Source organism: Schistocerca serialis, chromosome 8, assembly GCF_023864345.2.
Source record: "Schistocerca serialis cubense isolate TAMUIC-IGC-003099 chromosome 8, iqSchSeri2.2, whole genome shotgun sequence".
Taxonomy (NCBI): domain Eukaryota; kingdom Metazoa; phylum Arthropoda; class Insecta; order Orthoptera; family Acrididae; genus Schistocerca; species Schistocerca serialis.
This window is the reverse complement of record NC_064645.1, coordinates 365,745,518-365,771,831: the sequence shown is the minus strand read 5'-3', so window position 1 is coordinate 365,771,831 and position 26,314 is coordinate 365,745,518. Positions and strand designations below refer to the sequence as shown.

The 26,314-nt window shown below is 40.1% G+C and overlaps 1 protein-coding gene across 1 annotated transcript in view; it reads right to left on the bottom strand.

Moving 5' to 3' along the window:
• Positions 1-4,191: 4,191 nt before the first annotated feature.
• Positions 4,192-26,314, bottom strand: part of LOC126417020 (cohesin subunit SA-2-like) — a 486,856-nt gene continuing 464,733 nt past the window's right edge. Inside the window, exon 17 of the mRNA XM_050084909.1 lies at positions 4,192-4,667. Within this exon, the coding sequence (XP_049940866.1) occupies positions 4,652-4,667 (16 nt within the window). The 3' untranslated portion in view covers positions 4,192-4,651. The remainder of the gene's footprint in view (positions 4,668-26,314) is intronic.

Here is a 26,314-nt window from a genome sequence, read left to right as displayed (position 1 = left end):
AATGTTTTTGGAATCCATGCTGGTTGGAATGGACAAGTCATTATGCTCAAGATTCCCCATAACGTATGTGCTAAGAAAATATTCTAAGATTCTACAACAAAAGGATGACAATGAGTTTGGATGGTATTTTTGTGGATCACTTCTTCTTCCTTCTTGAACATTAATTTGTCATCAATTTTCATAATTTGATAATTTATTGTCCCAAATATTTTAGCAATAGTTCCTATACTTATATCCAAGATGCTCTTGCACTGAGAGACTTTAAACTGACTTAATAAACAAAAATAGCTGATTATCAACTCTGCTTTCCGTCTTCAACAACAGGCAGTTTGCCTTACTTTCCAATTTCATGCTGCTCATGCTCAGAGACACTTTCCACTCTCTTCATAATTGGTAAGTGCTCTGGAATACAATTAGGATTTATAATACATTTACGTAGTCATCATTTGTTCTGGTGACTAGTGTGTCTAAAATGTTATGAGCTCACGGAGTGGTGAAGTCGATGCTTGCTGCTGGCGCCACTGCCAACGTGCCTGTGTCATTCTCACTGCATTTGCGGCCAGCTGCTCTGCTTGCACTGTTTCAGTTCTGCTTGCAGTCGCACTGACCTACTCCAACTGGTCAACTGTGCAGTACAATCTTGACTGCATACTTTATGATGTTGGCCTGACAGTGCAAACTGCGTGATCTTATATGGGATATGCTTTATCATGAATCTCTCACCCACAAAAACACAGGTGACTCTCATGTACAAGAAGACTAAAAGAATAGATCCACAAAATAACAGACCAATTTCCTTAATGTTGGTTAGCTGTAGGATTATGGAGCATATTCTATGTTCGAATATAATAAATTTCCTTGAGGTAGGAGAGCTTATATCCACAATCAACAAGGATTTAGAAAGCATCACACATGCAAAACATAGTTTGCTCTTTCCTCGCACAAAACAAGAGATTTCATATTCCTGGATTTCCAGAAAGTGACCTGGTGCCACACTGCAGGTGACGAGTGCTCCTTCTCATCTATACACATAAAAAATCTGATGGATCAGCTGACCAGCAATCTGTGGGTGTTTTCTGATGGAGCTGTAGGCTACAGGCAAGTGTTGTATTTGAGTGACTTGAGAATACATGAATACTTGGATAGAACTTCTATTTGGTGTGATGAATGGCAGCTTACTCTAAATGTGGAAAAATTTAAGTTAATGAAGATGAGTAGGAAAAATAATCCTGTAGTGATCAAATATAGTATAAGTTGCGTGCTGCTTGACACAGTCACAGCTATTAAATATCTAGGCATGATGCTGTAAAAGGAAGTGAAATGAGCGAGCATGTATGGCTAGTAGTAGGGAAGGCAAATGGTTGAGTTCAGTTTTTTCAGGGAATTCTTGGGAAAGTGTAACTTATCTATAAAGGAGACAGCGTACAGAACATTCACGCAACCCATTCTTGAGTATGGCTCAGATGTCTGGGATCCCAACCTGGCTGGACCAAAGGAAGACACTGAAGCAGTTCACACATTTGCTGCCACATTTTTTACTGGTAGGTTCAATCTACACGTAAGTATTACAGAAGTGCTTTGTGAACTCAAATAGTAATCCCTGGAGGGCAGAAGATGTTATTTTTGCAAATCACTATTGACAGGGTATTTCTGACAGTCTGCAGAATTATGGTACTGCCACCAATTGACTTATCACCAAAGGATCATGACAACATGATAAGAGAAATTAGGGCTCATATGCAAGCGGGTAGACTGCTGTTTTTCCCTTGCTCCAGTTTCAACATGAAATGGATGGACTAATAGTAGCACAGGGTACCCTCTGCCATGCTTGCAGAGAATGTATGTTGATGTAAATGTAGAACTGTGAGTCAACCATCTATGTAGAGCAAAACCAGAGTCTAAAGATGTGTTAGTGACAGTGGGCGAAGTGTGAGACTCCAAAAGTATTTATGGTTATGTCCACTTGTCTAGGACGAGCACGCCCCTTGCAAAAAGTAGTACTAAGAAACTAGATTGCTGCGACCTAACCCACACGCACAAATAATAAATAATCAGAGTTCACTTGCATCAATATAAGGAAATAAAGTTTTGTTAAAGAAAAAAATCACTTGTGAAAACTATTAAATTACAAGAGAGATCATGGTTGGCCAACAATTACCTGCAGAAGAAAAAATTCTAGGACCGCTGGTAGCTAAAACCTTACGCCTAGCTTTCAGAACTAGTTCCGAAAACAAAAAATAGTCTGTCCACTCATAAACAATGGAAGATCCAGGTTGGAATGTCAACAATATTATGAAAAGGACAGATTGCTGCTCACCATAACATACGTATTAGCTTTTGGCCAAAGCCTTCTACAGAAAAGAGAAATGCACACACATTCACACAAGCACACACACCTACCACCACTCACACACACACACACACACACACACACACACACACACACACACACACACGACCACTATCTCTGACAACTCCAGACAGGCTGCAACAGAAACACAGTGAATGGGAGCAACAATACAGAGTGGGGGGGGGGGGGGATGGTTAGCAGGGTATGGTTGGGGGGAGAAGCATCGAGAGTCTGTGGGGGGGGGGGGGGGGGGGGGGAGAGGAAGAGAGGGAAGAAATGGGGAATGGAGAGGAGAGGAGCAGAGAAGGGGAAAAGACCAGTGGATGTACCAACAGGGAGCAGCACACAATGAGGTTGAGAGAAGGTGAACTGTGAGGAGGGACAGGATAGAGGGGGCAAAAACAGTTAGTCGGAGGGTGTGCGACACTAGATTACTGTATGTTGAGGCCACTTTTAAATGCGGTGTTGCCAGTATGGGAATATTGTCTCCTGAAGGTAAGTACTGGCCATACGTTCTCCAACGAAATAAAATGTCCTAGATGAAACTAATTAAAGAATTGTAGACTACTGTGCAAAATCCCAGTATTTTAATAAATTAGGGTTTATTCATTAATTCAGTTCCTCATATATTAACCAAATGTTGGCCTTATAAAAGTTCAGTTAACACCACAACTGCACTGAACTGCTAAAATTGAAATTTAGTCCGGTTTAATCACCACAATATTAAACACCAGTATGCAATTGGATAATATTCAGCGAAGTTCAATCCATATGACTTAAGCCTCTTTTAGTTCCCACCATCCTCTTCCTATGCCCTTGCCTTCTCCTTTTGCCCTGATAGTGGTTCCTCACATAACTCTTTTCAGTCCTGACACTGTACATTCCTTTTTCTCTTTTGTCTCTCTCTCTCTCTCTCTCACACACACACACACACTCTTCACATCCTCAGCTCCCTCCCCCCCCCCCCCCGCCCCCTCCCCTCCCCTACCAGTGAGTGCAACCTGCCTACCTCTCCACATCTTCCAAAAATTCCCCAGTCCTTCCTTATCTCCAAGTCTATCCCTCCTCACCTTTCTGACACCTTTTTCCTCTGTTTTATCTATCTGCCTACACAACAGTTCATCAATATTCAGTGATGCAACAGCTCTGAGCAAGAGCATTGTATGGATAGTTGTATTTAGAGAAAAACAAGCAAAAGCTCAAAAGATAGTACAATTAACTAATCTTTAACTAGTGCATATGTGGCCACTCACCATTCATCTGCAGGTCAGCAGTTGCCAAACATCATTGTTTGTACATTAATTTTGCATTCAAATTTCTCATATTTGAAGCCCATGTTTAAATTCTATAATGTATTAATAAACCTGTTTTCAGTCCCTCAACAGTATAATTGTGATGTGAATTTTCAATATTGTCTAATTATAGTTGGAGTGTGAATATGAATTGGAAGTTTGTAGACAATTAGTGTAAATTTGTGACATACAGATAGGTGAAAGATATTTGAAAAATCCTTCTTGCATTTTTCTTTTGCTGATTTTATAGGAACATGTATACATAGTTTACAATTAATTACAAAACCATGAAGAACCATATATTTATACTTACATCAATGGAAGATGTTTTTCACCAACTAGTAGCTATACTAGTAGCCAGTGCATTTTATAAACAAATAAAATACTATATTCATTCTGTATCATCAACAACAGACTACTTCCAATTAAATGTTTCATGAATTTTCTTAAAGTAATAATTGTTATCAACATGAATGGTATGAAGATTAATAGTTAACAATAGTCAAATAAAATAAGCAACAATATAACAAAAATTGTTAGTTACTCTTAAGTGTTTAACAATAAGCTCACAAAAAATCCCAGTAAAAATAATGGCAAATTAGACTTACAGATATGTCTCTTATTTACTTTGCATGAGTTGTAGCGAGTTTTTTCTTTAGCATAACTACAAAGGAAATTTCAGAAACTGCTACAATACATGAATCTTTTTACTATTGTTAACCAAAAAAATCAAAAAAGTTCTAGAAAACCCCATACAGTTCTGTTAATCAATTAAACAGACATTCAACACTAAGTTGAAAATATTGCAACTAAAGGAATATTTTTTGTACACATGCAGTTTGATAAACATCTTAACAATATTTGCCCATAAACTCTAAATTCTGACCTAGATCTCTTCAACAGAACAATACTTTATTGGTAGTTTTTCTGAATGGATAGACAAATTCTGGTTTCTCTGCTGTTTTGAATATCTAGTTATGGGTGGCTATGCTTTATTGTTGAAGGTTGATTACAGGAAGATGAGCCTGTGAAAGATAAACATAAAATTTAACATCTATTAACATGAATATTGACCTCTAGCCTTCAAACACTGTGAAAAAAAACACATGCTTAACCTTAACAGTTACAATTTAATTCCAACTTAACATTTAATAACTAATTTTTAAATGTCTACATTCTTTGTAAACACAACAATTAACACACGAGGAGGAACTGCTTGATGCACACGGACCAGCTCTGTAATCAGCCAGTCAGTTCCTCTTATGTCTCATGGGTGGCTGAAGAAGATGTGATTAACGTCCTGGAGCTCCCCAATTTGAGTACGGCAATGGTACCAGGTGGGGTCTGTAAAGCTGTTGTCAGTGGCAGCCTTGGTTAAATTTCAACCTGGCAATGATCCTCACAAACTCACTCATTACTTAATGCCTGTACTGTTGCATTTTGGAAACTAATTTTCAGTATATCATTGTGTCTTTAGCAGGTGCAGGTGGATTTGCTTGTACCCGGTGCCCTTGTGCAGATCTTTGGACTCCTGTGCCCTGTTCCAGTCATTTTTGGTGATGTCTCTAACTACTGCAATGAGATCATTTACTGGGATGCCTTGCTCTTGCATGCTAATCATCACTGCATCCTTAACCAACTGGTCAGCTTTCTCATTACCAATAATCCCAGCATGGCCCTTGATCCACCCTAATTATACCCCCTTACTGGTGTTGTGCATCGCTGATACAGCTGCAGCTACTTAGTATGGTAAATAACAACTCCCTTTGTACTTTCCAATTGAGGATAGTGTTTGCACTGCAGAGAGTGAGTCCATAAGCATTACAATATGAGTAGTTGCTAAGATCACACCGTATTCTAGTACCCGTTCAACAGCTACGACTTTAACCAATTAAATTGACGCCTCTTGCAGTAGGTGAAATAGTTCACTCTTTTTATTTTTAATGTCTACACAGTCTCCCAACAGAATCCTTGTATTTAGATGCACCTGGCCATTGTGCGAAATTTTACTGTTATTGATTACTGGGTTCTCATAGTAGTAAATATTAAGGTGTACATCTAGTACCTGGTTGATATTTTGTATTCTGGCTCTAAAAAGAGAACTGTCCAATCTGAGATGTGTTGAAACCAGCCCGGAATTTTTTTATACAGGAAGAATACACCGAAAGAAATACTACGTCAAAATTATAGCTGCTAAGACACACTGCAAATTTTTAATGTTGAAATTTGCCAAAATCTTAGTTCATCAGGCAGCTGGAGTTATGCACACCCCTGTCATAGCTGTAGCAGACAGTACATGTGCAACACATTAGGTACATTTCCTTGATTGGCAGCACATCAGTAAACAGATAATATGGCACAACATGATTGTAATATATAAACTCTTTTAATTTCCATAATAATTAGCAGTTTCCTATGTGGTGTCGCTGTGTGTTAACAATGGATATAAAACTGAATTCATTTTCTTTGTGATTTCTTGGCATATGCTTGCTAGTAGCATCTGTCTTTGTGCAGGTTCCAGAATTTCACAGTAATGTAGAATACAGTTAATTTTTTTCCAACTTTGCAAAGACAAAATATGAAGAATTTGGTATGCAATCGAAATCACCTTCTCCTGAAGACTCACAAATGTGTAGAATACAGTTAATTTTTTTCCAACTTTGCAAAGACAAAATATGAAGAATTTGGTATGCAAGCGAAATCACCTTCTCCTGAAGACTCACAAATGTGTTATTTATTAGTTAATTTCTTGGACGTTCACTTCAATAATGTCAACATTTCTTCAGAAATTGTGGTAACACTAGAACAAACAGGAAATAACTTTGACAATTACCTGGGCTGTGGATCAGACAATGGTCACTGTGCTAATTAAACTCCAGAACAGAAACAGTGGAACTTCCAAGCTCAAAGAAAACACCTTCAGTAATAGCTTTCAGTGACAAAGAAACGGCTATGCATTTTTTGGTTTAACAAAGGAGGGAAATAATGCTTAAACTTAAGGAAGTGCAAAGCCAGTTTTGTTTCGTAAAATCTGACAATGAACGGTATAAATGGAAGAAAGTATGAAACACGCACCAAAATGAAACTTGCAAAAGTGCAAAAGGAAAACTACTTGAAAGATTTTAAACTGCTTATGAGAATAAATGCACCATTACCTATGGAGATATACGAAACTGGGCACTCTGAATTGCAAGTGAGATGAACATTATTGATTTCCAGACCTCTTCAGCCAAGTTAAACAGAGGAAAGGAAGTTGTAAAATTACAAAGTTTACCTCAAGTAAACATGTTGAGGAGATGTTGTTAATGATGTTATAGAGAAATTCATAGCTGATGTAAAGATGAAGCTTCTTGTTATTCCATAAAAGCTGTGTATAAAGCCAATGAGTCAGGTTTCCTGGAAAATGAATTTCATCACTTTGAGTGAAAAAAGACAGATTTCCTTGCGCAGTCAGTGAATGCTGCGTCACATCCACATACAACAATGCTAGTATCAGTAGATTACTGTTTCTGAAAGTTTATCTCTGTTTTCAGGAACATGAAGGCAAATTAGGGCCAAAAATTTAAACAGAAAGGACTGTTTACCTACAAATGTTTTGTAATTGATGCAGCAAAATCTGAAAAAATGGGAGAGAAAAATCCTCATTGTTACATCCTAAATGCCTTCCTAACATTCGGTGAGAATAATTCAATTCTTTTGTTGGACTGTTGGTTTGGATATAATGACACATTTGTCTTTACTGTTAATATAATTCGGATTTCACCTAGGCTAGTAGTGTGATTCAGCCTCGCACTAAAAAAAATTTTCAACATTGGAAGGCATTTTTCAGTTAATTTCTGACAGCTGTTTGTCATTTTAGGTCTATCTGAAGAAAAGTAATCTTAAACTTCAGTCATTCTACAATGTCAATCTGTCACACCACATTTTATGAATTTCATCAAGTACGGGTTACTACACAGTAAAACAAGCAGAATAACAGCTACGATCATTTCCCGTTCCAGTTCTGTCTCAATACATATAGTAATAACTGTGAAGCGTCTGAATGCATTATTTTTTCTTTTATCAGATGTGCCTGGTGTATGGAAAATGTCTGTTTTCATCATCCAACGGACACTTCACATTTTTGTGACAACTATTGGGAATAAACAAAGAAATGTTTCTTGCTTAGTAAAATATATACAATATGCCATCAAAAGTATCTGGACACTCCCTAAAACATATTTTTTTCATATCAGCTGCATTGTGCTGCCACCTACAGCCAGGTACTCCATATTTGTGACCTCAGTAGTCATTAGACATCGTGAGACAGCAGAATGGGGTGCTCCGTGGAACTCACAGACTTTGAACGTGTTCAGGTGATTGGGTGTCACTTGGGTGATATGTCTGTACACGAGATTTCTGCACTCCTAAACATCCCTAGGCCCACTCTTTTCAATGTGACAGTGAAGCGGAAATGTGAAGGGACATGCACAACACGAAAGTGTACAGGCCGACCTTGTCTGTTGACTGACAGAGACTGCTGACAGTTGAAGAGGGACGTAACGTGTAGTAGGCAGACATCTAACCAGATCATCATACAGGAATTCCAAACTGCATCAGGATCCACTGCAAGTACTATGACAGTTAGGCGGATGGTGAGAAAACTTGGATTTCATGGTCGAGCGGCTGCTCACAAACCACACATCATGCCAGTAAATGCCAAATGATGCATTGCTTGGTGTAAGGAGTGTAAACATTGGATGATTAAATAGTGGAAAAATGTAGTGTAGAGTGACCAATCACGGTACACAATGTGGCAATCCGACAGTAGGGTGTGGGTGTGGCGAATGCCCAGTGAACGTCATCTGCCAGCCTGCGGAAAGACTTACCATAGGGGGAAAAAGGACAGGTATACACTCGCACACACACACATATCCATCCACACATATACAGACACAAGCAGACATTTGTAAAGGCTAAGAGTTTGGGCAGAGATGTCAGTCGAGGCGGAAGTGCAGAGGCAAAGATGTTGTTGAATGACAGGTGAGGTATGAGTGGCGGCAACTTGAAATTAGCGGAGACTGAGGCCTGGTGGATAACAGGAAGAGAGAATATATTGAAGGGCAAGTTCCCATCCCCGGAGTTCGGATAGGTTGGTGTTGTGGGAAGTATCCAGATAACCCGGACGGTGTAACACTGTGCCAAGATGTGCTGGCCGTGCACCAAGGCATGTTTAGCCACAGGGTGATCCTCATTACCAACAAACACTGTCTGCCTGTGTCCATTCATGGGAATGGACAGTTTGTTGCTGGTCATTGCCACATAGAAAGTGTCACAGTGTAGGCAGGTCAGTTGGTAAATCACATGGGTGCTTTCACATGTGGCTCTGCCTTTGATTGTGTACACCTTCCGGGTTACCGGACGGGAGTAGGTGGTGGTGGGAGGATGCATGGGACAGGTTTTACACCGGGGGCAGTTACAAGGGTAGGAGCCAGAGGGTAGGGAAGGCGGTTGGGGATTTCATAGGGATGAACCAAGAGGTTACGCAGGTTAGGTGGACGGCGGAAAGACACTCTTGGTGGAATGGGGAGGATTTCATGAAGGATGGATCTTATTTCGGGGCAGGATCTGAGGAAGTTGTATCCCTGCTGGAGAGCCACATTCAGAGTCTGATCCAGTCCCGGGAAGTATCCTGTCACAAGTGGGGCACTTTTGGGGTTCTTCTGTGAGAGGTTCTGGGTTTGAGGGGATGAGGAAGTGGCTCTGGTTATTTGCTTCTGTACCAGGTTGGGAGGGTAGTTGCGGGATGCGAAAGCTGTTTTCAGGTTGTTGGTGTAATGGTTCAGGGATTCAGGACTGGAGCAGATTTGTTTGCCATGAAGGCCTAGGCTTTAGGGAAGGTACCGTTTGATATGGAATGGGTGGCAGCTGTCATAATGGAGGTACTGTTGCTTGTTGGTGGGTTTGATGTGGATGGATGTGTGAAGCTGGCCATTGGACAGATGGACGACAACGTCAAGGTAAGTGGCATGGGATTTGGAGTAGGACCAGGTGAATCTGATGGAACCAAAGGAGTTGAGGTTGGAGAGGAAATTCTGGAGTTCTTCTTCACTGTGAGTCCAGATCATGAAGATGTCATCAATAAATCTATACCAAACTTTGGGTTGGCAGGCCTGGGTAACCAAGAAGGCTTCCTCTAAGCGACCCATAAGTAGGTTGGCATACGAGGGGGCCATCCTGGTACCCATGGCTGTTTCCTTTAATTGTTGGTATGTCTGGTCTTCAAAAGTGAAGAAGTTGTGAGTCAGGATGAAGCTGGCTAAGGTGATGAGGAAAGAGCTTTTAGGTAGGGTGGCAGGTGATCGGCGTGAAAGGAAGTGCTCCATTGCAGAGAGGCCTTGGACGTGCGGGATATTTCTTTATAGGGAAGTGGCATCAATGGTTACAAGGATGGTTTCCGGGGGTAACAGACTGGGTAAGGATTCCAGGCGTTCGAGAAAGTTGTTGGTGTCTTTGATGAAGGATGGGAGACTGCATGTAAAGGGTTGAAGGTGTTGATCTTCCTAGGTAGAGATACGTTCTGTGGGGGCTTGGTAACCAGCTACAATGGGGCGGCCGGGATGTTTGGGTTTGTGAATTTTAGGAAGTAGGTAGAAGGTAGGAGTGCGAGGTGTCAGTGGGGTCAGGAGGTTGATGGAGTCAGGTGATAGGTTTTGTAGGGGGCCTAAGGTTCTGAGGATTCCTTGAAGCTCCGCGTGGACATCAGGAATGGGATTACCTTGGCAAACTTTGTATGTAGTGTTGTCTGAAAGCTGACGCAGTCCCTCAGCCACACACTCCCGACGATCAAGTACCACGGTCATGGAACCCTTGCCGGCGGGAAGAATGATGATGGATCGGTCAGCTTTCAGATCATGGATAGCCTGCGCTTCGGCTGTGGTGATGTTGGGAGCAGGATTAAGGTTTTTCAAGAAAGATTGAGAGGCAAGGCTGGAAGTGAGAAATTCCTGGAAGGTTTGGAGAGGGTGATTTTGAGGAAGAGGTGGGGGGTCCCGCTGTGATGGAGAACAGAACTGTTCCAGGCAGGGTTCAATTTGGATAGTGTCTTGGGGAGTTGGATCATTAGGAATGGGATCAGGATTATTTTTCTTCGTGGCAAAGTGATATTTCCAGCAGAGACTATGAGTGTAGGTCAGTAAATCTTTGACAAGGGCAGTTTGGTTGAATCTGGGAGTGGGGCTGAAGGTGAGGCCTTTGGATAGGACAGAGGTTTCGGAATGGGAGAGAGGTTTGGAGGAAAGGTTAACTACTGAATTGGGGTGTTGTGGTTCCAGATTGTGTTGACTAGAATTTTGAGGTGTTGGGGGGAGTGGAGCTGGAAGTGGGAGATTGAGTAGATGGGAGAGACTGGGTCTGTGTGCAATGAGAAGAGGTTGAGGTTTGTTGGAAAGGTTGTGGAGGGTGAGTGAGTTGCCTTTCCGGAGGTGGGAAACCAGGAGATTGGATAGTTTCTTGAGGTGGAGGGTGGCATGCTGTTCTAATTTGCGGTTGGCCTGTAGGAGGATGCTCTGAACAGCCGGTGTGGATGTGGGAGAGGAAAGATCGAGGACATTGATTAGGGATAGGAGGTGACGGGTGTTTTCATTGGCTGAGTCGATGTGTAGGTGAAGGATTAGGCGGGTGAGTGCTATGGATTGTGCAGTTTGGAACTCGTATAGGGACTGATGGAAAGAAGGATTACAGCCAGAGATGGGAACTTTAAGTGTGATGCCTTGGGGGGTAATGCAAAATGTCAGACAAGCCTGAGTAAACAAAATGTGGGAGTGTAATCTGGCTAGGGTGAAGGCATGTTTGCGGAGTTGACCTCCATCTGTCCAATGGCCAGCTTCACACATCCGTCCACATCAAACCCACCAACAAGCAACAGTACCTCCATATGACAGCTGCCACCCATTCCATATCAAACGGTCCCTTCCCTACAGCCTAGGCCTTCGTGGCAAACGAATCTGCTCCAGTCCTGAATCCCTGAATCATTACACCAACAACCTGAAAACAGCTTTCGCATCCCGCAACTACCCTCCCGACCTGGTACAGAAGCAAATAACCAGAGCCACTTCCTCATCCCCTCAAACCCAGAACCTCTCACAGAAGAACCCCAAAAGTGCCCCACTTGTGACAGGATACTTCCCGGGACTGGATCAGACTCTGAATGTGGCTCTCCAGCAGGGATACGACTTCCTCAAATCCTGCCCCAAAATGAGATCCATCCTTCATGAAATCCTCCCCACTCCACCAAGAGTGTCTTTCCACCGTGCACCTAACCTGCGTAACCTCTTGGTTCATCCCTATGAAATCCCCAAACCGCCTTCCCTACCCTCTGGCTCCTACCCTTGTAAACACCTCCGGTGTAAAACCTGTCCCATGCACCCTCCCACCACCGCCTACTCCAGTCCGGTAACCCGGAAGGTGTACACGATCAAAGGCAGAGCCACGTGTGAAAGCACCCACGCGATTTACCAATTGACCTGCCTACACTGTGACGCTTTCTATGTGGGAATGACCAGCAACAAACTCAAACGGTTGCTGCATCAGGAAAGAGGGAAGGAGAGGGAAAGACAAAAAGGCGAAAGGATGTGGGTTTTAAGGGAGAGGGTAAGGAGTCATTCCAATCCCGGGAGCGGAAAGACTTACCTTAGGGGGAAAAAAGGACAGGTATATACTCGCACACACACACATATCCATCCGCACATACACAGACACAAGCAGACATTTATAAATACACACAGACACAAGCAGACATATATAAATATACATAGTGCTAATATTAATATTATTGAAATTTTTAGTTCTTCACATGAAACTACATTTAGAGGAGAAACTCGTCCATGGAATAGCAGTTATCCAAAAGAAATGGTTTTAAGCTAGATTTAAATCTTGATCTGCTACGTGCCAGACACTTTATGTTGTTGGGCAAATGGTCAAAGATTTTTGTTGCTGAATAATGTACTCCCCTTTGAGCAACTGACAGCTTCAATAACGGATAGTAAAGTTTATTTCACCCTCTAGTGTTGTACGTATGAACATCACTGTTCTTTGCGAATTGAGATGGATTATTTATAATGAATGTCACTAGCGAATATATGTAATCTGATACTCTGATGGTGCAGTTAAAATACCTAACTCCTTGAATAGGTGCCTACATGACGTCCTTGGGTGAGCACCACTAATTACTCTCACTGCTCTCTTTTGTGCAATCAATACTTTATGTCTAAGTGGTGAGTTACCCCAGGAAACTACTCCATAAGACATTATTGAGTGGAAATATGCAAAGTATGTTAGGAGGCTGATCTGTTTATTGCCAAGACTAGCGATTATACGAAGAACAAAAGAAGCTGATCTTAATTGTTTGAGAAGCTCAGTAATATGTTTCTTCCAGTTCAAGTTGTCATCAATGTGAACACCCAAAAATTTGGAGAAATCTACCCTGTTAACTGAGGCCTGTTCATATGCTACGACAATTGTCGGTATGACTCTATTCAGTGTACGGAACTGGATATAGTGAGCTTTTCAAAATTAAGGGAGAGGCCATTTTCTGAGAACCACTTAATAATTCTTTGAAAGACATCCTTAACGATATCTTCAGCTGCTTTTTCTGAAATGGGATTTATTATAACACTCATGTCATTTGCAAAACGTACTAGTTCTGCTTGCTGAATGTTAAGTGACAGGTCATTCACATGAGTAAGGAACAGCAGAGGACCCAAAATTGAACCCTGCGGGACTCCCTTTGTGATAACTCCTCATTCATTAGAATTTATCACCCTCCCAACATTATATGAGTTATTCAGCACAACTTTTTGCTTTCTGTTCATTAAGTATGATTCAAACCAGCTGTGCATGTAGGCTTCTATTCCATAAAACCTGAGTTTTTCTAAGAGTGTAACAAGATCCACACAGTCAAAATGCCTTGGAGGGATCACAAAAATACCAACTGGCGATAACTTGTTATTTAGGGCTTGTACTATTCGATGGGTAAATGTGTAGATGGCATTCTCAGTCGAGTAACCCTTCTGGAATCCAAACTGTGACATGCTGTGTAAATTATTTTCACTTAAATGTGAGACTACTCTTGAATACATAACTTTTTCGAATATTTTAGAAAATGAAGTCAGCAATGAGATTGGTCTATCATTATTTAAGTCACTCTTGTCCCCTTTCTTATGAAGAGGTTTGAAAATTGCATATTTCAATCTGTCTGGAAAAATTCCCTGTGCCAGTGAGGCATTACATATATCATTAAGGACTCCACTTATTAAATTAGAACAACACTTAAAAATTCTGTTAGAGACTCCATCAACACCACATGAGCTCTTGTTTTTCAGTATATTTACAATTCCCTTAATTTCAGTGGGGGATGTTGGTGCTATTTTTAAAGGCCTGAAGTCCTGGGGAATGACATTTTTAACATATTTTTTTGCTTCTTCAACTGAACCTTTTAATCCTATCTTTGCTGCTACATTCAGAAAGTGACTGTTAAAAATACTTGCAACTTGTGAATTATCACTCACAACACCATCATTTCGCTTTATTGCTACTGTATGCTGTGCACTGTCAGGCTGCCCCGTCTCCCATTGGACAATATTCCATATAGTTTTAATCCTATTATCTGCCAACAGTAAAATTCAGAGGTGGTGGTGTTATGTTGTGGTCATGTTTTTAATGGAGGGGGCTTGCACCCCTTGTTGTTTTGCGTGAACTATCACAGCGCTGGCCTACATTTATGTTTTTAACACCTTCTTGTTTCCCACTGTTAAAGAGCAATTCGGGGATGGCCACTGCATCTTTCAACATGATCAAGCACCTGTCTGTAGTGCAGTCAGAGGCAGAGTGGTTACATGACAATAACACCCCTGTAATGGGCTGACCTGCACAGTGTCCTGCCCTGAATCCTACAGAACAGCTTTGGGATGTTTTGGAATGCTGACTTTATACCAGGCCTCACCAACCAACATCGATACGTCTCCTCAGTACAGCTCTCCATGAACAATTGGCTGCCTTTCCCCAAGAAACCTTCCAGCACCTGACTGAACATATGCCTGCAAGAGTGGAAATTGTCACCAAGGCTAAGGGTGGGCCAACATCATATTGAATTCCAGCACTGCTGAAGGAGGGCACCATGAACTTGTAAGTCATTTTCAGTCAGGTGTCCAGATACTTTTAATCACTTGTTGTATTATTTAAAAATTAATCTAAGTCACAGTGCTGTAGGAACTGTCATAAATTATTTAGTGTCAACAAATTAAAGTCCTGATTGATGAAAATTGTCTGTAACGTAACACTGTACACCGCCTAGCTTTTCTTTCCACTGCTGGACGCTTGTGTAATAATTACATGTGCAACAATTTAGATGTCAATATGAACTGCACATTATTAAAAAAATTAATTAGGTGAGACTTTTTTGTATGGTTTAAGTGCTTAAAATTCACATGTATGTACTATGGACTTAGTGCTATGTACTTTTGTCACTGCTATGTCAGCTTATTCACTGTTATAAGCAGATCTGCCTCCGGCAAAAATGAGTAACGTTAACATTTTTTAAAAATTCTTTCAGTGCGCCTTATCAGCCAAAATTCTGACACTGCGTTTCTTTCAGTGTACTCTACCTGTGTGAAAAATCTCAGGGTAGGTTTTGACATTTAGGGTTGGATCATTCCCTTGTACATAGGGTAGCAGTCACATTCTTCAAATGATATTCTAGTACTTGCTGAGTGTTTAAAATGCCTCCACAAGTGGTGGTGTTAATTTATGGATTTAGTAATGGTCAGTGTACTATCAAACCATAAGGTCATAAATTTTACTTGCAAACACATCTCCCAAGTATTGTAAGTATTTCAGAATAAATTTTCTGCTGATTTAATATCTACCTACTGATGAGAGTGTTTCCACTGTTTCAACTAATTGGGTGTTCATTGCAGTGGATCCAAGAGCTCCCATGCATGTATTGATATCTGTTAAGTAGCTGCCTGGAGGCTGTGCCACAAGGCATGCAGACATAATATGGGTGAAGGCTCAGCATTACGTTATACAAGATCCATAACCCACGGGTTTCCATCATGGCACGAAGTATATTCAGAGCATTTTCACACTTAGGTTTGGCATGGACTATATATGGAATCATAAAAGTTTACTGTCTATATGAATGCCTAGATATCCGACACACCCTTTATAAAGAATTTGGAATCAACCTAGTCATTAAGATACATCGGAGGTCATTGGTTTAAATGTTAAACGAGTGCCAGCCTTGTGCTGGTTGTCCTTGGTCCGATACTGCCTTGATTCAAAAACATTATTAATCTCCTGTCCTGAAACAGGGACAGAAGACCGCAGACAAAACTTTGTGCTATCTGCAAGTTTCTCAGTTTCTGAGTAACAACAGGTAATAAGACTTTGTCATGCAAATGACTTTTGTCTGTATAAAATGCCATTAAGTATTTATTCATGGAATAACACAACTGTATGTCCACTATTAGGTGTGACGACATATCTGTCGTGTCCTGTCCATGGCAGAAACTTAGTTAAAAATTGGCTACCAGTAGAAAATGCTCTATATACCATTCGAAATGCCATTTAACCAAATGTTCCAACATTTTATGCGTATTGTTTTCGTATCTGCAATCTTAATGCAATCCTTATACACAGTGTTTAAGATGCATTGTAACATATGTTTGCCCTGTGAAGGCAAGAACTTGATTATGGGATAGCAGATATTATCCAGTCCAGGTGTTGTGCTTTTGGATGATTTGATTGCTTTTTCTAGCTCAAGAAAGGTGTAAGATTGCATAAGTTAGCCATCATCATTTTCAACTTGATCAGTTTCAATCACCTTCTCTATCGTTTGATGGACTACCCTGGACAATATTTCCTTTGTCACTAAGTGGTTAGTAAGTATGAGGAGGTGTGCATCCATAGCATTATGAAACCACCAAATTTGTTTCCAGATTGTTGTTACTGGGGTTTGATGATTTAACTTCTTACAGTATTCTATCCACGTACATCTTTTATTTTCTTTAGGCTTTCTTTTCACCCATGCCTAACACGCTTTACGCCAGGGGTAGCCAAGATTTTGGCTTGCGTCCCATGCCTGGGCCTGAGTGCCAAAGGGCTTCACATTTCCACCACTGCCACGCCACGCTGTCTAAGCACTTGCAGGTGGAAGAAGGGGAAACAGTGAATATGCCCCATTTAAATGACAGTGCAGTCACTCTGCATGTGACTTGGTTTTATATTTCACATTTCTCAATAACATAAATAACAAACAAAACAAGTTTCCAGCATTAATTAATTATTTTTGGTGTGCTGAAGACATAATATAATTTTTATCTGGTACTAACTATTGGCATATGCACAGACACGGACAATTCCTCAAAGTTTCGCACTTAAGTTGCCACCCAATTGTGAATTATTTAGTTTCATAATTGAAAAATCATCTTTCACGGAAATATGTCGATTGAAATAATGTAGCACTCTTGCAACCTCATTATGGAGACTTGGAAAATCTACCTGAGGAAAGCAATGTAGATGTCATGGACAGTTTTAACATAAAAAGAATTGTCACTGATTCTGGACATTTACACGTGTGCACACACAGGGTGCTTTCAACTGAAATGGCAAACGTCTCAAAAATGGCTCGAAGAGAGATGTAAGACTAACAATGTCCTCAAAACCTTTACAAATCTCTCCTTTTAATTCTTGCTGGGCCATAAACCTCACACTTTCTTTAGCATCAGCTTAGGGATCTGGACTGTCTTTGTACGAATGTGTCCCTTCAACAACACAATTTTCTTTTTATATGCACTCCTATCATATCAGAAATAGGTTTCTCACCTTACAGTGTCTTAATGTGGGCAGTGCGCAGGCAAGTCCGTGTAAAATGTGAAGTCTGCAATCTATTCCTGACGTTCTAATTTTTGGTCCTGCACTCCTTTTTTCTTTATAAATTCAACAATAGCGAGTTATAAATCAAAAATTGTTTCAGACATGGCCCTTGACTTAACCAATGCACTTTGTAGTAATATTTAAAGTCTCCATACTCTTAATGGAATAATGGGTACAACTTCAAGAATTTCACTATTCATACCACCAACTTCTTGGTGCCCCATACCTGAAAATTTAGCACAGAGTTCTTCTTGATGTACAGAACAATGAATACCAGCTGTCGATCATTCTTATTATTTGTTCTTTCACCGTCGTCCAAATGTTCACATTCTCTCTGCATGGCACTGTGATGTCATTTCTTAGCAAAATCACAGTACCCGTTGCTTATGCAAATTGAAACTTCTTATCCCTCTCTTCTGCCATTCGGGAGGACGACGGTTCAATCCCATGTCCGGCCATCCTGATTTAGGTTTTCCGTGATTTCCCTAAATTGCTCCAGGCAAATTCCAGGATGGTTCCTTTGAAAGGGCACGGCCGACTTCCTTCCCCGTCCTTTCCTAAACCGATGAGATCAATGACCTCACAGTTTGGTCTCTTCCTCCAAAACAACCCAACCCTCTTCTGCAATTCCTATTCATTTTAATGGATTGTGACAATAGATCAGCAAACTGCATCTTTTTGTGCAAACAGCCACTGGACCTGTGAATGTCCTAGATACCACAAACAAATAATAAAAGTTAAACAGCACTGTAATCATGATTGTGCCAGACTCAGAGAGTTGCACTGATCAAAAAATCCTGCAGCACAATGCTAAATGAAATGCTGCACAGTTTTGTGTACTTCTGAGGAAGATTGAGCAAACACGAGTGACAGGCCAGGCCTTGGCATGCCCGCTGCCCACATGAAGTTTGGCATGCCACAGCCTGCCCTGTTACAGGCCAAATGAAATTTTCGTCACAACTAACTTTTTTGTGCATTTGTAGTGCTTGTTTCCTTTCTGAAATCCTAGTCATGCCATGAAGTCTCCTTCTGTGTCCTTTGCCTGGCATGCATAATCCACAGTATCAATGTCCCTGCTACCATTCAACAATCCATGCCAATCCTTTGTTATCTTCCTCTATGTCTCCAGATTAAATGATGATGTGAGTTCTTTTCCTGCCGCCTCATGGTATTTTTCCCAGTTGCCTTTTTCTTATATTCAAAGTTCTGCACTGTGATGTCATCAGTGATTCCTACCATTCCTTTACTGTACATTGTGTGTGTGTGTGTGTGTGTGTGTGTGTGTGTGTGTGTGTGTGTGTGTTCTGGTTGACTTTCCTGAAATCTGCCCCTTTTCCTAGACCTCTCTAGTCCTTTTCCTTCACCCCTCTTCCTTCTCCTTCAACTCCTCTGCCTGAAGAAGGAGCCAAAAGCTCTGAAAGCTTGCCTAATTATAAATTTCTTTTGTGTGTTCTGCCGCAGCTTGGTGAGTAGACTTTTTATCTGTCAAATTAAATTACTTTGTCAAAAATTGATTGTTTTCATTTGTATTATTAACTACAAATGTCATTATGCAGTAAATGTTCTGGGAAGAGAGAGAGAGAGAGAGAGAGAGAGAGAGAGAGAGAGAGAGAGAGAGAGAGAGAGTAAATATTGTCAGACCTATGAGGAAGCACCGGCCAGACGTACCACAGTGTACTTTACAAAGTGTTCTTAGTGCTTATTTTTTCTCAATCAATACTTTCAACATGAACAGTTTTGACCCAGAAGGTAATTCTGTAAGAGAACCAGTAGTAAAAGCATCCAAAATTAGGAACCACCCTCGTCTTCATGCCAACATAAAGAAAGTTCTAATCCACATCTACATTTATACTCCGTAAGAAACTTTATGGTGTATGGTGCAGGATATTTTGTGTAATGGTGTCACTTCCGTCTTTTTCCTGTCCCAGTTGCATATGGTTCATGGGAAGAGCGATTCCTGGTAAACCTCCATGTGGGCTCAGATCTCTCTAATTTTATCTAGGTGTCTTTTTGTGAGATATATGTAGGAGGAAGAAATATACTGATTGATTGTTTTACAAAAGTATGCTCTTGGAAATTAGTTCTAAATGCAAAATAAGCCTAACTGGAGCTTCTACATTAGTTTATCTATGTGCTGACTCCAATTTAACTTGTTATCCTGTTGAACCCTTGCAATTTTGTAACAAATGATATTTATTAATACGAATTCTGACAAAAACAGATGGCTGCAGAAAGCCACTCAGCCTGTGCATTTTGCCACATTAACAGTAACATCAATTTTTCTGTATTAATAATTCAGTACACAACAGAACTAGATTTCTCTCTACATAATAGAACATGAAGTTGAGTTCTAATTTTGACATAGAATATTTATCATATGCCGTGGAACTAAGTGAAATTTACACTTAGTATGAAGCGCAACATTCAAGCAGCACACATTTCTCAGATGAACAAATGGGTCAGTGGGATAGCTGTGTGGAAAGCATAGTGTACAATCAACAATCCATGCTATTGATTTCACTTACTGTTTTATGAATTACAACTCCTTTTAGCTCAAACTGTACAGGATGTATACACATGTACAATGAAAGTTTTGAATCATCCTGTTATGTCGTAGATGTGTGTTAGTATTGTAATTGTTAATGTACTGATCAGAAGGTCACCAAAGTTGTTTGTGAAGATATGCATAACTACCATCAGTGCTACTTACAGGCAGATTTGCCAGACTTGAATGGACTGCAGTATGGCAGCTGGAAGTAAAGCACCAATAGAGATGCAGGATAGATGTCTGTGGAACAGCAGACTGAACATCCATCATGCCATGAAGGACAATCATGCTAATGGTCAGGCCCGCATAATCATGTTAAGTTCAGAAGGCATGTCAACAAGAGAAGTTGCTCATTCTTTGCACCAGAGTCAAAGTGATGTGGTGCGGACATGGAATCGGTTCCAGGTCAGAAGTAATGTTGAGGACTTACACCATACAGACAGTCCACATTACACAGCTGCACAGTATGATTGCTATCTGTGTCTCTAAGAAACTATGGGCTGTGTGTTCCAGAACTGAGCTTGGCATTTGAAGTGGCTACAGTATATATCACACTAAACTGTTAGGAAACAATTGCATGATTTGAATTTTCATTTTTGGTGACCATGGCAAGCACCATGTCGTACACTACAATACCGTGGACTCCATTACAGATGGGTAAGAATGGACACCCCAAGATTAGTGTTAAGTATTGTTTACGGATGAAACTGGGATCATGTTTGGAGACAACCTAATAACATCAAATGTGTGTTCCACACGAGCAACAACATGGTGCTGGAGTGATGTTCTGGAGTGGCATTGCATGGGGCCACCGTACACCTCTCGTGGTTGTTGAGGGCAATCTCAATACTCTACGGTGCACATTGTTCTGCAACTGATATTTTGGCAACAATTTCATCTAGATGGAGGATAACATGCATTCTCACAGTGCTGTTCTTGTGAGCATGTTCTTCTCTCAGCATGCTAGGATCACCAGAATGGAGTGGCCCGCTTGCCTGCCTGCCTGCCTCCCCCACCCCCCCTCCCACACACACACACACGAACACAATCTAACATTGTGAGATTGACTGAAACAAGCTGGTTTTGGACATTGACAAGTTCCTCATACTCTGTGAGACTTACGCAGGGTCACCACTGAAGAGTGGAAAAATTTGGATCAGTACTGGCTTGATGATCTCATCAATGGTATGCCACAATGAATTCAAGCTTGCTTCTGACCAAGAGGTCATTCCGCCATATGCTGACATTGATCACGACTGCAGCGAAAAATCCTCTATTGGGAACAGCCAATTTTGTCGTTACAGAAATGTCTGTTTCTTTGAATTGGTGTTCTGAACACATTAGAAATAAATGTACACACATGCATCAGAGCAAATTTTTATTTTCTTTTGCATGAGCTTTGAAATAAAGGACTGATGCAAAACTTTTGCTGATGTGTACATGATAGCAATTTTCACAGTGGTGTTCTGAAAGAAGATACATTCTATCAAAATATTTCCTTGACTTACCTTAGAAGTCTTTTCTGAAATTATTTGTATGGTGTGTAGCCACACATAGAAGTGAAACATGGATGATAAATAGTTTAGACAAGAAGAGATTAGAAGCTTTCGTAATGTGGTGCTACAGAAGAATGCTGAAGATTAGAGGGCAAAGTCATGTAACTAATGAGGAGATACTGAATAGAACTGGGGAAAAGAGAAATTTGTGGCACAACTTGACTAGAAGAAGTGATCAGTTGGTAGGACATGTTCTGAGGCATCAAGGAATCACCAATTTAGTACTGGAGGGCAGTGTGGAGGGTAAAAATCGTACTTGGAGATGAAGAATCTTGTACAGGATAGAGTAGCATGGAGAGCTTCATCAAACCAGTTTCTGGACTGAAGATCACAATGACAACACCTTAGAAGTTTTCTGTCACTTATCAGGTCCCTTTCTGTTTTCTTTCACTTTTCCTCTCTTTCATCTTTCTATTTTTACAGCTGCTGATGTGACTGTGTTCCTTTTCTGTTACCACCTTTTCCCCCCTTCGTATTTTTTTTATTTTATGTTTTCTTCTTCCAGTATTTTTCCTTGGCTCTCATCTTTGATCTATTAGTTATTAGCAAAATCATTATTGTTAATCAGGAATCTTAAACTTGAATGCTCCCTGCTATAAATCTTAGCATTACAAACATGATCAAGAGTATATGAATGACGTACTCCTCCATTCCATGATTTAAAAGTTATCAAACAATTTCCAAAAGGTTCCCAATACCTTTTGATGACTACTTGGCATTCACAGTTCAAGTCATCCACTTGTCTCTCGTAACTACTTTTAGTCTGTAGCATTTAATTTTCGTTTATTCCACACACCCAAAAATTTCTAAATAAGATGTATGTTGTGGCAACTTAAGTTTAGTGCTATGACCACTCCATCATTTTGATAATGTTAAATTAACTGATACATCATCTCAAAGCTGTATGAGCTTTGGGCATGACACAGTATGAGAACATGTTCAGTCTTGTGGCTGGACTACTTATAATGGACTTTGTATTGCCACTACCTGTTACCTACTCAAATATTTACTGACACCACTGCAACACACAGCACTGTAAGAGCATTAGTATCCATTTCGTATCACAATAGTTGCTGAGAACATCAAGCAAGCCATACCAGTTTTGTTATATTACACAAAACAAATGGATAATGGATACTATAACTGGTAAACTTCTCTTGAGAGCAGGTCTGGTAGTCTGAAACAGTAGGAGCAGGAAAAATTTGAGCTGTTAACATTTTGTATCCAGTCATCAACAACTTCTTCTCAGAAAAGACAGTTCATTACCAACAGACAAGGTAGATATGCAGCACAAGTCACAAAGAGTAAGTATAATGGCTGCAGAGTGTGAGGGAGGTGGGGAACGATAATCTCCCACACACACTGTTTCTCTCCCATGGTTGTCTATGTACTGGATGGAGATTACATCCTCTAATCTAGGTGCCCCCCTCAATTATAACTCTAAAGCAAGTATACACAATACACATAGAATAAATTACATGCTGAAAAAAATAACATCTTTAAGTTGAAAATCTCAAGGTTTGTTCCAAATTTAAGCATGATCATTGCGTGAGGGCGGTTTGAAAAGTTCTCAGAATCACCACGATAGGTCAGCGCTGGTGCAACGCATTGTTCACATGATATTCATTGGACTGTTGCCTGTAAACACGTGCCACATCAGTGCTATTGGAAGAGAGCTGTGGCGGTGACATGGTTCTGTTGTTGTTCCCGTGTAGTGATTTGCAAAGATGGAAAAAAAATTGAGATTTGAGCAGTGATTAAGTACTTCATAAAGAAAGGTATTTTCAGAACATTTATGCCAATTTCCAGAATACACTGATGGACTCTGCTCCTTCATATTCAACTGTTGCCAAGTGGACAGATGATTTTAAATTTGGTCGGGAGAGCTTAGATGATGATCCGCGCAGTGGTCGGTCTAGATGTGTCACTACTCCAGAAATCGTCGCAAAAGTGCACACAATGGTCATGGAGGATCACTGATTGAAAGTGCATGAAATTGCTCAAGCTTGCCAGATGGCATCTGAAAGGATATGTCACATTTTAACTGAAGAATTAGAAATGAAAAAATTATCTGCAAGATGGGTGCCACAACTCTTGACATGTGCCCGCACACATGTGCTGTCACCATGGCAAAATTACACGAACTAAGGTATGAGTTGTTGCCACACCCACCTTATTCACCTGATATGGCTCTGTCAGATTTCCATCTCTTCCCAAAACTAAAAATTTTTCTTGGTGGATGAAGATTTACTTCAAACGAAGAATTGATAGCCGGAGTTGATAACTATCTTGCAGGCCTGGAGAAAACTCATTTTCGAGATGGGATCAAAGCACTGGAACATCGTTGAACCAAGTGCATTAATCAACAAGGAGACTACATTGAAAAATAAAAACAGTTTCAGTGATGTAAGTACTTTTTTTGTATTCTGCTCTGAGAACTTTTCAAACCACCCTATGTATCAACAATCTGACAATACTGATGAAATTAATGTTCTTTTTTATTATTTTGAGAAATTTACTTACTTGACTGAATGTTTCACATACTTTTCTTTACTTTTAATAAGCAGTTAATGTAATGCTTGAATGGTGCCGACTCTCCTATGTGATGTAGTTCCTCTGTTGGCACGTTCTGTTGTAAATACTCAAGTCTTAAATTTGAGAGGCATGAAAATTAAGGCACATATTAGAATCATAACAATTAAAAAAGTTAGGTCAGAAAATGATCTTACAATATACTACCTGATAAACAGAAACATAAATTACAAATATATTACGTGTCTATGACCCTTATCTCTGCCACATGAAAATAACAATTAAACAATGGAAAATATGGGACACAATAATAAAAATATGAAAGGGTAGATTTCTACTCACCACGCAGAGGAGATGCTGAGTGGCAGAGTGTCACAACAGAAAATACTGCTACATATTATTCAGCTATTGGACTAAGTACCTGATCAGGGATTTTTCATTGTGCCTGTCTACCACTCCATGCCTGCACTATGTAGTGAGTAGCACTATTCTTTCATTATTTCTGCATTTTGTAAGAAATATGATGTTAACAGTGTTAATTTTAATTTCTCTACACTATGAACCTCCGAGTCAAATGCAGAACATTTTATTTTCAATACTCCAACACTATCTGTTTTCAGACTGGATTTAATTATGATATGTCCGCCCCGGTAGCTGTGGGGTCAGCGCGACAGATTGTCAATCCTAAGGGCTCGGGTTCGATTCCCGGCTGGGTCGGAGATTTTCTCTGCTCAGGGACTGGGTGTTGTGTTGTCCTAATCATCATCATTTCATCCCCATTGACGCGCAAGTCGCCGAAATGGCATCAAATCGAAAGACTTGCACCATGCCGCACGCCATTATTATTATTATTATTTATTATGAAATTACAGTTATAATTTGTTATGGGTAAATTTTAGTTAGAACACAAACAATAGGATGATTAAAGACAGCGCACCATATAGCTGAGCAATGGATGGCAACACAGGGCCTCCATAACTTCCTTTTCCACCAGTTCTACTGCTAAAATAGCATAGTTTGATTAAGAAGTACTATTTTTTTTGTTTTCACAGAGCTCAGTGTAAGCTGTTGTTCAATTTATTCTCCTTCTATACCTCAGTAATAATACACATTTTGACATTCAAGTAACTTACAATTGATTATAACACTCGATTTTTGGGGTATCTGGTGTAGAGATTATCTGGTTTTGAAATTCACTGTACATGAACTGGATCTCTAAATAAAAAGTGTGGTACAGCTATATGAAGAAACCGACAGTTACCTGAATAAACTCTTATAGCTGTTGTGCTCTGTGGTCTTCATACATTAATTAACGCCATATTGTGCAAACTTGACAAATAACTACGTGTTTAGTTAGTTGGTTGGTTGTTGTTAACACTACATGCAGTTGTACTTTGTTTTCTTTGACAACCTAAAATATTAAACTTGTATGCATTTTATTTTGAAGAACAAAATCATCACAAGGGTATGATGGCTGCATTAGCACCACAACCTGAACTCGCAAACTAACAAAGATTTATTTGTTTAGTCCATCAGTCATGTGTAGCAAAATTTTCTACACAATATGATGATAAATATAATGCTTTTCTTAACAAATTTCTCATGCTCTTCGAGAGTTGCTTTCCATTAGAATGTTCTAAATGGGCTACTAGCAATAGTAGGCAGCCTGGGTGGCTGACTGATGGGATAATGGGATAAGGATATCATGTAGAATGAAGCAGGAATTATATCAAAATGTTAGAAGTAGTCACAATCAAGCTGCAGTAGCCCATTACAAACAGTATTGCAGGGTGCTTAAAAATGTTATTCGGAAGGCAAAGAGAATGTGGCATGCAAATAGAATAGCTAATTCACAGGATAAAATTAAAACCATATGGTCAGTTGTGAAGGAAGCGTCTGGTCAGCAGCACAAGGTCGACAATATAAAGTCAGTTCACAGTAAAAATATTTCTGTTACTGATAAATCAGATAAATGTACAGTATTTAACAATCATTTTCTGAGCACTGATGGTGAATTAAATAAAAATTTAGTTTCTACAGGAAATCATATAACTTTCTTGGCAAATGCATTTCCGAGGTTGAGGTCTGAAATACTCCTCTGTGATACAGACAAGAGGGAGAT